Source organism: Accipiter gentilis, chromosome 3, assembly GCF_929443795.1.
Source record: "Accipiter gentilis chromosome 3, bAccGen1.1, whole genome shotgun sequence".
Classification (NCBI taxonomy): Eukaryota; Metazoa; Chordata; class Aves; order Accipitriformes; family Accipitridae; genus Astur; species Astur gentilis.
In genome coordinates this window covers 38,580,164-38,592,314 of record NC_064882.1, presented here as the reverse complement: position 1 = coordinate 38,592,314, position 12,151 = coordinate 38,580,164, and the positions used below count along the sequence as shown (strand labels likewise).

Here is a 12,151-nt window from a genome sequence, read left to right as displayed (position 1 = left end):
CAGAATCATTCACTAAACCTGGTTAGTGACATCACATTGCTTTTCATACTTCTGTCATCTTATGCTTTAAGTTCGCTTTGGTGTCTGTTGAGTATTGGAGGATTGAATCAATGATCTCTCTGTCTCTCATGCTATTTTGTAAAAACACCCAGCAGAAAATGAAAATGGCAGTAACAGGGTTTTAGAGCTCGTGTCTTAGATCTTGCTGTACTTCTGTTTGGGTAAGGAATAGTGTCTTTTTTAAATAAATGTGAACTCATTGTGAAATTTCTGATAAAAATGTCCTTAAAAATAAGTAATTACGTTGGAGTTTTCTTACTCCTATATTAATATGTCTCTTCATAAAGTGAGAAGAGGACGCTTTTTAGAAGCAGGAAACACTGCAGTTGTCAGTGTGGTCAAGTGCACAGAAAACCAGCTTAAAAACCTTTCAGTCTCCATAATATCTGAATTGCACATAGCTGTAGTAATTGCATCATTTTGGGTGGAAGTTATTGACAAGTCAACTGGCTCTCTAGTTTTTGTTGTTGTTACTAGCTTGACTTAATAGAATGATTCTGATATTTAGAAATTTACCTGAAGGTATAGTTTATATTACTGAAGAGGGAAGCAACTTAAATAGTCTTAGGAATGAATAGAAAAATACAATCATTGGTTCAGTTCTCTGCTATGTATCATGCATGATCAACTATTATGTGAATTTGCTGCTCTGAGTGTCCATAGCCATTACAGCAATTCTGACTGTTCAACTGTTCTTGATATTACAGTGGACTAAAGAGGATGGACATAGAACTGCCACCTCTGCTGTCCCTAACCTGTTTGTTCCATTGAACACCAATCCAAAGGAGGTCCAAGAAATGAGGAACAAGGTTTGTAATAGCAGTAAAATAACTTTTTTGGTCATCACTACAAATAAGTTGCATACTTGTAACGAACTAACTTATATTGCTATAGTGAAATTCTTGGAGTTCAATAACACACCTCTGGTATTGTCCTGCCCCTTTCTAACTAGATGCTGAAACAATTCCTAAATGTTCGGAACTCATCTTGGAAAAAGATGGTATTACTGTCCACTATATGAAGACTTTCATTGTCTTACATTTTGTTTTTGTCAGACCAGTTGCTGGATACCTCTGAAACAGCCAGTAATTTTGTAATTTTTGTTCCCTGAGATCATAGTTTTTACATTAGTGAATTGTTTTCCTGCTTTGGTTTCACCAGTTGTAATTGTGGCCTCGACAAAGAAGTCTATGGATCTCTCTCCATATTATATTTTACTATATTATAATATGCTGTGATTGTTGCAGAAATTTTTTGGGCCTTTGGAACTGCATGTTAGTCTTTTTGAAATGACCTAGCAGTTAATTTTCCAGTCTTCCAATTTCAGATGTTCTTGTCACCAATCTATCAACAGGAAAGCATTGAATGCATTGGGGTTTTTTCACTTTATTTCTTTTAAAGTATAAAATACACACTGGTATCTTGTTAATATTTAACTTGTTCTGGATTGTTTTGCTGCTTCTAACTGATGGCCACGAGGAACATGGGAGTTAGCATTATGTCACAGGAAGGTCTGTGTGCAGGGGTACTAGCAGGAATGCTGATTTGTTCTAAATAATTTGTGTAAGGTTGACAGAGCTTTTGCTTTTCCTGACTTGGCATTGTAAAATAATAATCACTTGAAATGAGAAGTCTGGTGAAATTGCCAAGCAGTTTCTTGGTGTTTGAAACACAAATACTGTTTTATTAGAAACTTGAATAAAGCAACTAAGAGGAGGGAAGTAACACTTCAAACTTTTCACCTTCCTGATGACAAGAAGGGTAGTAAACAGGTGGTGCAGGATCTTCATATTTTCTGAAATACTTGTGTTTGTGTACTTGTATGCATGTATTTTTACAAAAATTTAATGTCCTTTTTAGTTGTAAAGTAGAAGTCTTTCCGGCTGCATGCTTTCCTTCATTTATCTTGGAACAAGAACCAGAATATTTTAGAAATAAATTTTGAGTCAGTTGTTATGAATTCTTTACCACTCTAGGATATCTAATTTAAATAGATAATACCTAGATTTAAAGATCCAGTTTCTGTTCCCATCTTCTGTATGGAAAGAACTGGGAGATATTTAGAATGCAACAAAAGGGATATGTTGGAGTATTCCAGAGTGTCAGTTTATACATAGAAAACTATTTATATGCCCTTTTGAGAATATGGTCCTGACTAGATGTTAAAATTGAATGTTGTGCAGCGTTCTACAGTAAGTTCTGTAAGAAGATGATATTGTGGTGCAGTATCAGTGGCTAATTGACAGAAACCTCTAAATGACTGGTCAGGTACAATAGACTTATATAAATATGACCTCTGTGCTTCTCTTCTCACTTTTCTTTGCAAACTGGAGTTGTCTGTTACCTAATATGTAGAGTTCTACTATGAGCCAATACTAAAAAAAAAGAAAAAAAAAAAGGACAGTACCTGCTATGGTACTTAAAGATGAAATTCTGAGAAATGTGAGGAACCTGAGCACCTATCTTCAAATGGTGTTTATAAGCAAAGTTTTATTTGATGGGTAGGGCCACAGCAATCAACACTAGTTGCAGCCTATTGGCAGGTTCACCCACCCCTTTTTCAAATATGAAAATGTGGTTAACTTTTCTCTGTTGTTCACAGGACTGTATTCTGCTGCTTTCCTTTACAGATCCGAGAGCAGAATTTACAAGATATTAAAACCGCAGGCCCTCAATCACAGGTTCTTTCTGGGGTAGTTGTGGACAGGAGTCTTGTACAGGTGAGAGTATAAAATGCCTACAACTATTAGCTTAAAGTTAATCTACGATATCCTCTGCTTTCACCTAATATATCACTATAAAATTATTCTTTAATTGGCAGAGAGTAACTGTTTATAAGGTAAGTCTTAGAGGTAACACCATTGTCTTTGCGAGAGTGCTCAGGGTCAGAAATTTAAGAGGCTTCAGCCATGTAGCCCAAGCATGTCTGTGGAGGATGCTTCTTGTTTTTTTTGCTGAATGTAATGCATGAAATTTAGAAGGCTTATTTATATGGGTTAGATACTTGTTCAAAACTAGTTGGGCTTTGTGACACTTTTTCTTTGTTTGTTTTCCAAGTTTATGTATCTTGAAGTATTAATACTGGGCACAGCAGGCTCACTGTCGGGCAGTAGTGTTGCGTGTTAGATATGTTTTATCATGCTTCATAATATTTTATTTGAAGAGCAGTTTGGAAAAAAACCTATTATACATCAGTAAAACTTCAAAGCAGTATATCTGGATATACAAAAGGCTTTATCTATGAATGATAGCTCCAAAGTAAAGTTAAGAATTAGAGCTATACAGCTATACTGTATAGCTGAATGACATTAAAGTTCTGTATATCTGAGTGCTTTAACTGCCCCAGATAAGTATTTTCTGATATACTTTAAAAAGTTTGGCAAGCCTTATCATGACCATAGCATTATTCATGTTGGGTGTCATATTGTGTGCATGTCAATTCATTGTCATTTGCAATTTTATCTACCAGTTACTGTTTCTTTGCATGTTTTTAGCAAGCATCATAATGCTTTTCGTTGATGTTTTAAAGCCTGGGCTCGGTTTGCTCTGTTTACTCAATTTACTGTTGCAGGATGCTCCCCTCTCAGACTGTACGGAATCTATTGAAGGGCTCGATCTCACAGAGCAGGCCTTTAGTCCCGCTAAATCTCTGTCTGTTAGAAAGGTACTGCCCTGTCATACTGCTCTAAATACTGTTATTCACCCTTCATTTTACCTCTTCCTTACCCTGACCTTTTCCCTCTGTTAGCTAATGATTTGGCTAGGAAAAAAAAAAAAAGGGAAAAAAAAAAAAGATGGATCTCCAAATTATGTATATGCAACTATACAAGCAGTTACCTTACCCTGTTAAAGTATCTTTTAAGGATTTTGATCTTTTTCTTTGTCTGTAGAAGCTGGTGAGGAAACACTTTCGATGTTAAGGTGCTGATTAGGTTCTGCATATAGTGGGTTTCTTTGTGCATGCTGTTAGTGTAGGATTGCTCTAATTTGAGATCCATTTTGAGTTAGCTTAATCTCAACCTGATTACATCAGTGTAATTCTGAAAATATCCACATGTTCAGAGTGTGTCATGCTGACAAACACTGTCAACTTTTGATTGTACTTTGCTAGACGTCTTGTTTCCTTAAAACTTCCTGTGGTTATCTAGAAGAGTTGCTGAGTAATACCCCACCTTTCCAAAATCAATTGGCTTTCAAACATGTAATTGTGCTTATGTAATATACTTCAAATCAGAATAAATTCAAGAGGGGAGTGTGTGTAGTTGGGGTGGGACAGTACTTTGAGGCTGAGAAAACAGGAACAGTTTGCACATTGGAAACAATCTGTCCATAGCTGTCTTTCCAGGTTTTGAAGGAGTTTCTTAGTGGTGATCTAAAATGGTAGCACAGTGTGTAAATAAGCATCAGTGTCTCTTCTGCTCCAGTATTTTATCTAAAAGATTCTTAAATCTTGGTTTAGGTCATGCCTAACAATCTCATTATCAGAATAACTTTCCCATCAAAAACCAGAATACTTTGAATTACGTCATTGTTGTAAATCTTATGACTTTATAATGCTTTCTAGTGTAATGAGCTAGTTTGTATTATAGATGGTTGTATCACACTGAGAATTTGATAAAGATGCTTTTCAGATTACAGTTTGTTTTATCCATATTCTGAAAGGAAAAATAATAAAGCACTATTTCCATATTTAAGATGAAAAGTAAAACAAAGCCAAATTCTTCCAGGCAGTGCATGTCTTTTATTCTCTGCTTAATAATACCTTAAAAGTGAAAAATTGTTTTTATGATGGTCATCCATTGGTTATCACAGCAAAGGCAGCTTCTTTCATCAGTGATGTGCAAGATACCTTTCAAGTATTATTTTTGGATAATGGCATCATCTTTCTATAAAACTAGTGAAATATTTTACCTGCATTTTTGTAGATGGCAAGGAGCCAACAACAGGTCTGTTGGTATATGGTTTTGCCTAGTAGTGTCATGTTAGGTTTTAGATGTCCGAATGATGTGTTTCCTTTTTGTGCTGTCATGAAAGTGCTTTCCTCTGGAAATACTGTGTAAAATTACAGCACAGTGTTAATTACAGTAGGAGTGGCCTGTTTCATAATCTTTATCATCTTAATATGGGTTGTGACCTGAATGCTTAATAATTTCCTGTTGGGGGGGTGGTGGTGGGGAACCAACAACCCACCCTCCAAAAAACCAACCAACCAACAACAAAAAAATGCAAAAAACCCCAACGAACCCAACAGCAACAACAAAAGAAACCACCACAGAAATTTCATAGAAAGATTATGTCAAAAATCAGTCATGTGTTGTGGAACAGAGGAAGTACAAGAAATCTTAACGATGGTTACGTAAACGTCACATGAAACTTTGAGGAGACCTGTAGATCAAGGAGTTAAGGACTTTTAGGTACCAGATACTTAAAAGTTCTCAGTTGACTAATTCTTCAACACTCAATTACAGTTAAAGTAAAAAGTTCCATCTGATTGCAGTAATGCTTAAAATGTATTATGTTTTCAGTTAACATTGACATTTATATCAAATACTAATGCACGCTATTTTGGATGAAAAAAATCCTGTTTGTGTACAGTATGCATGTAATGCTTTGAGTCTTCTGTGCCTATGGCTGCAGTAGTAAATACTCCATTTTGCCTTGTCATTTGCTTTGTCCATGTTCTGAGAAGTCCTGGCCATGTCGCAACACAAGCTCTTTGTGCATCACGTAATTTTATTCATGTTGCAGACTTGGTTAACGAAGCTTCTGCTGCAGTCTTGGCTGAATGAGAGGGAATGTTGGTTACTCTTACCAAAATCACCATTCCGCAATCGGATTTAAAAAAGAAGTAAATTCACATGAATTTTCAAGCATTTTAAGTAAAAGGGGAATCACCCATTTCGTGTTTCTTCCTTTCGAATGGAAATTCTCTGGCTTTGTTCTTCATGAAAAGCCTCTCAGTTCTGCCCAGACGTGGCACTGTGTTCTAATGGTGACTTCTACATGAACAGTACTTTAAGAATCTTGGGTTTTTGGATAAAGGCACTGCATTAATACCAGGTTGTGTTAAGAGCGATTGTTAACTTCAGACAATTATTATGAACCTACTGTCTGATTGAGAGAAAAATTGGCATGTATGAGGGTCCAGTTTTGCTCATATCTATCCCTGAGAACAAGATGAAGTGCTTGCCTGTTAAATGATGGTCACCTCATAGCAATTTTGAATTTTTCTCTGAAAGCAAGATTTGGTGGAGAAGTTGCAGAATGACTGGATAATCTAAAATTTCCTTGTAGGATATGTGAGGTCCAAGTGTAGTATGAAGGTATATTGTGTATAATTAGCTATAAATGCCTTTCCCTTTGTTGGGTCTTTGTGGGAGAGTATGGCCCTACAAAATTCTCAGGAGTGAAAATATATTCTGTTCATGAGTGTGATCTATCCATTATTTCTTACAGTGGAGAAAATGCTGTTGATATTCAGGTGCTTACACATGCAATCACACTTCCAATAGTCATCAAAATAGTAGCAAAATTGTCATCAAAATAATACTAGTACTAGAATAATCCAGATGAAATCACCAGAACATTTGTTTTTCACATGTCATCCTGCATTGAAACAGAGTGCCAGTCCTTTATATAGGAATTTATTCCCTCTCTACAGGCTCTCTGATACTGGAAGCAACTCTAGACCAATTTTCTTGTTCAGTTTTTCTGAATGTTTGTAGGAATCTCCAAACGGCATGGACAGGTTGATAGCTCTGCAAACTCTTGTGTATTTTAGTGTCACATTTAACAATCTAAAATATGCCTTGTACTGTCTTTTTAGTCCTTTATTCTCATTTCCTTTCTGTCCCGTGTTACTCTCTTCATCTGGTGTTGTATGTTTTTATTTGAATTCTTGGAAAGCTGCTGTGTGGCCTATTCCGTGAAGTAATGCATCTCTACTTCTTTGATTTGTTCATGTTTTAGAGTAATCATGTTGCAGAACTTGCTAGCATACTACTATAACTCATTTTCCCCATAGAATCAGTCCCTCTACCCTTAAAATTTTCACTAGTGGCCTTTGAACTGCTTCCGTATTATTGATACTGAGCAAAACTGGATGTGTTAATCTGGAAACAGCTTTTAGCAGATCAAAAGTTTGCCTTTCTGGTCTCTTGTGTAATTTTTCTGCTTTTACAGTCCAAAAACCACAAGTGGTTTTTCTTTGTAATACATAATCCGCTTACTGTCATTGCCTCTGATCTTTTTCAATATTTCTCTTAGGTCAGAGATACTCAGACAGTACAAATACTGTTTGCATTGATGGTGGGTTTGGTTTTTGTGTGTGTTTGGTTTTGCTTTGTTGGTTTTTTAATTCAGTAAATGTGATAAGCTTGATGCGGTGCTTTTATTCCCACTAGTTAACAAAGGTGCTCTCTTAAGGAGAACTCATAATGCCAATGCAGTAGTCGTCTTGCTGCAAACTGCATGTCTTGCTGTTCATCATTATTAAATCAATAGGCATTCAGTAAAATGTTGTTTCATGCGACAGTTGTTCTACCCAGTCATTTTTGGATTTAACTTGCAGACAAGATTCAAAGCTTCTTAAACATTCCAGGAAGGAATACCAGTGTGCACTGTATGTCTTGTTCCTCTGTTGACTTCTGTAATCCTGGAAAACTCTAGAAACTCTGCCTGAAATCAGTGCTTTACAAGCCCCTGCTACTTATTGCTGAGTTTCACTTAAAACTACATATTTAGTTTGAAGGGTGGATAGAGATAGAAAGGGAAATATAAAACTGCCATGGGCATCAATTTTCTGCCATCATTAAAAGCTGGAACCTGTAGTTTTGGGGGGCGTTTCACATTTTCTACAAAACAGTTAGGATTTGGACAAACGTTGATGTTTTTGTGACTTTTCGTATGCATTATCCTGTAAGAAAAGCTGTGACTATCAAATCGGAGGTTTTCTGGAATTGATGGAAATAGTTGAGAAAAGGCTTTTGACATTCTACTCACATTCTGCATCTGAGATGAGAGTTCCTCTTATTTTATGGAGAAATGGAGGTGAGCTATAATGTTTTAGAGACGTTTCTCTCCTGCAATTCCTTTCAGGATCTTACAGTGGAGACTTGTTGTTATGCTTTCAGGATCTTACAGTGGAGACTTGTTGTTATGCTTTCAGGATCTTACAGTGGAGACTTGTTGTTATGCTGTTTGTTTTTCAGTACTTCTGGCTGGTGTTTGCTTCCTGAAGAGCAGCATAGATTCTAACAATCAGCTGTTCTTACCTCCCCAGATTGCTCTAGACCAGATTTCTGGAGATCTCTCATGAGGCTTTCAGAAATATATAATTGCTCTTGTCCTCATTCAATCTGAACATTCTTGTCTGTCACATTTTTGGTGCTGACAACTTGTCCAAAGCAGCTCTTAGCATCCAAAACAGTACTCTGTCTAATTTAATCTTCAGTTTTACAGTGATGATCTCATGCTTGTCCGTGAAGCATGGACATGGAATGGAATGTTTGTCTGTTTGTTTGGTGCTATTTATTTTTGAACTGTGCTTTCTAATGCTTTCTTTTAAATACTGGTATAAATAACATTTGAATATGAAGATGACTTGGACCAATCAATAACCTGTACTTATTTGGTACTGGAATTCAGATACCTCTTTTCACCAGTGAAGGCAGTTCAGGTATCACAATGACACAAGGCACAGACCACACATCAGTCATTTCCAGACTAGTGTGAGTAGAGTTCTGTATATCTAATGAAAATAACAAATGCCTAAACAAGGCACTTGAATGATACAGCAGCTATCCAGGCAAGCATCTTCTGTATCCGCGACAATGAAAAGCCAATGGCTTTAGTCTTTACTGTATGATTAGAGAAGAAAAACTAAAAACCTTAGTATTGGAGAATCTCTGATGCAGCTGCTTTTGTCCATTGGAACTTACTGTACTTAGAATTGCTAATGTTTTATTTTTATTTGTATAACTTTTTATCTGGCTTGTATGACATGTTATAGATGCAAATATGCTAACTTGTATAAGATTACAGTTAACCTTAATTAGTTAAAAGTTGCTTGTAATAAACTGTTAATCTGGTGTATACAGAATGCATAGAAGATGGCTTTTTACTATAACATCTGTTAGAAGTTACGAAGTAGCTACTAGAAATGGCTTTTCCCATATTAAAAACAACAAAACAACGAAACCAAAAAACCCCAAAACAAACCCCAAACAAAAATACCTATGAGCTGAGTCCTGTGAAGTTCTGCAGGTATTCTGTGCCCAGACTGCCCTGCAGTTGGGCCTACTATCCTGTTTCTTTTGTGGGGAGAAAAAGAAACTGATTACTTCTGTGACTTCAGATGTAATTCAGCTAGACTGTTTGGCTGCTGTTTGATTTACTGCTTAATGGTGGATATTCCCTGGTGGAAACACTGATGTGTCTGTAAGGGTGATTAATGAGACCTGTTTTCTCCTTTATATTAACCTGTTGTTGATTTAAAAAAAAAAAAAAAAAAAAAAAAATCTGTCATAGATTTTTTTTTTTTTTTTTTTAATCTAAAAGAAAATAAATGCAGCATTTTTCATATTATATATTTGTTTTGTTTTTGGTTGCTTTGTAGCTTCTGTACTTCTCAGGGTTCTGCAAGTTACTGCATGATTGCAGATGTATCTTAATTTTCTTTTGTCAGGGAGAACTGGTGACTGCGTCCAAGGCAATAATTGAGAAAGAATATCAACCAAAAGTCATAGTGAGCACAACAGGACCAAATCCCTTCAATAAACTCACTGACCGAGAACTGGAAGAATATCGCAAAGAAGTAGAAAGAAAGCAGAAAGGACCAGAAGGTTGGTTTCTCTGTGTGTGTTTTTTCTGCAACAGACTGTAACAGCAAGCTTATTATTAATTGGAAGGTGGGTTACCTGCAAAGGCCATGGATAAATTACTCAGCTTTTGTGTGTTTCAGTTTTTTCCAGTGTGAATTAGAAATTTAAAAAGCATATTGGAGATAGAATGTGCGATCTAAGTGTTAATGGAGTAGTCTGTAAAATGCATAGATCTTATTTTAAAAACTATCCTTGTAGACAAACTGGGGTGTTTAGCTTGGCCAGTTGCTGCTGTTAGGAAGCTGAAAGCTTGAAACTTCAGTCAAAAAAAATTTTAGGTCCTGCAAAGTATTGCAGATTGTTCAGCTTTGTTTCCCTTAGTGCTAGAGGTAGTCTAGGGTGAGAGAATGGTGGTGTGGCTCTTCAGCAGCAAAACTGCAGTTTTCTAACTCATTGAAAAGTGTGTACGTGAGAAATCTGTTGAATGGGGAAGATACAGAACAAGATTTGATTGCTACTTTGCAACGGCACATCTTGGGGACTTCCCCCAAAACAGGCCTTCTAAGTTACCATAGAATTATGAGAGAATTGTGCTGTAAAAAGAGATCATTGCTACATCTGAAGTGGTTATCCTGCTTTACTTCTATATAGTTTTAAGGGATGATACTTGTGATGCTCATCTATTGTTAGGTTTTGAACCTTGAGTGATGCAGGAACCAGAAGTGCCATTTCTTTTGCAGTGTGTGCTCCCTGCTTCTGCTTTTTAATAAGACAGTATAGGAGCCATTGTAGATTGTATGTGTTTGGTCAATCAAGTATTGGACTGTGCGGGGTGGGATACTCTGCTGTTAGGCCTGTGTAACTGTGTACATTTATTCTCTCAGTAACATTGCTACATCCTTCTTGGATAAGATATCAAAATATGGAGAGACTGTGTTACTGAGACAGACACGAGCTGGGGAACAGAATACATTGCTTAGAAATCAGACCATCAGTGAGCAAAATACATCAGATAAAATATATCTCTGGATTTGAAAGGCAGATCAAAAACCTTTCAAGGAACAGATACAAAGACTTTACAGGATCGTTGACGTATCATCACTGTCTAAATCTTTAGATAACACTCAGTTTGCTGCTGCATGGGTTTCTTGTCAGACCACGCAGCAAGTCATCACACATCTTAACCGAGAAGAGCCAGATGGGCAGAAGTCCTCCCATAAGGAATTTCATACTGCAGTGATCAAAGCATTAAGGTCTGATCCTGACCTTTTGGCTGAGGCCTCAGGTATTACTAATATGGTACAGCTGTGCTTGCAATCTAAGGAGCAACCTCTTTATCTACACCATTTGGAGATTCTGTCAGTTGACTCTCATCTGTGGGATTGATTTAACTTGTAATTGTATAGGTGAACTGTACGGAACAATGTTTTAATATTGTTCCTGATACATGGTGTACTCTAATAGTTTGCCTTTGGATCTAGGGCTGTTTAAACCTCAAAGCAAGGGGGACGCTCCTTACTAATAACAAATACATCAAGCACTGTGAAATCTGTTTTGAATCATTTAATTACTGCATGTTTCCCTGATTATCTGTGCAGTCTTCTTTTCTTTTGGGATGCAATTTTGTTTACTCCAAGTTTCAGCAATACAAAGCAAGCAAAAGAGCATTATCTTGTGTAGGTCTGAGAGCATTCCCTATCCCCCCCCACCCCGGTTTGTTTGTATCTTCCTTGTGGTTTTTCCTCAAGTTTTCTTTAGAACAGCATGATAAACCAATTCATAAACAATTACATTATTCATGCCCTCCTATGAAAAAAAACCAAACAACAAAACACCACAGAGCACAACTGTGATTCGGAACAGTTTTTTTAATATCAAACGATCACTTAATTTTCTTTTGCTTGTTTTGGTATGATTTAATATCCTGGCAGAATTTTGATTCAGAAAAACATATTCATATCTTGTGTGCATGGAGCAAAAGAACACACTTTTTTTCTCACACGCTGAAAGGTTTTGTCTGCCTTTTTAATTTCTCTTTGTCTGCAGAACCTTCAGAAGATGGCAGGCAACAAAAAGAGAGAAGCCCCCCTGAACACACTTCAGCTCGCACTCCTCCCAGTACGCCGATTAAAATAGAGGAAGGTACGTTCTTCTGATTTGGGGGCCAGGGGAAACCAGTAACTGCATCATTAGTGACTGACGCATGAAAATGTATGAACTAGTATCTAATAAAGGTAAATTATTTCTTGTATTTATTTTTATACTACCTA

At 36.6% G+C, this 12,151-nt stretch overlaps 1 protein-coding gene across 11 annotated transcripts in view; it reads left to right on the top strand.

Moving 5' to 3' along the window:
- ADD1 (adducin 1) overlaps positions 1 to 12,151 on the top strand; it is a 66,623-nt gene that overhangs the window by 47,837 nt on the left and 6,635 nt on the right. For 6 of the 11 annotated variants that reach the window (XM_049833077.1, XM_049833053.1, XM_049833061.1 and 3 more), the window contains exons 11-15: positions 768 to 869; positions 2,691 to 2,780; positions 3,632 to 3,724; positions 9,746 to 9,902; positions 11,928 to 12,023. In XM_049833077.1, the coding sequence (XP_049689034.1) occupies positions 768 to 869; positions 2,691 to 2,780; positions 3,632 to 3,724; positions 9,746 to 9,902; positions 11,928 to 12,023 (538 nt within the window). Of the gene's footprint in view, positions 1 to 767; positions 870 to 2,690; positions 2,781 to 3,631; positions 3,725 to 9,745; positions 9,903 to 10,998; positions 11,900 to 11,927; positions 12,024 to 12,151 lie in introns of those variants that run through there. The other 5 variants (XM_049833099.1, XM_049833068.1, XM_049833141.1 and 2 more) reach the window with 2 other exon arrangements.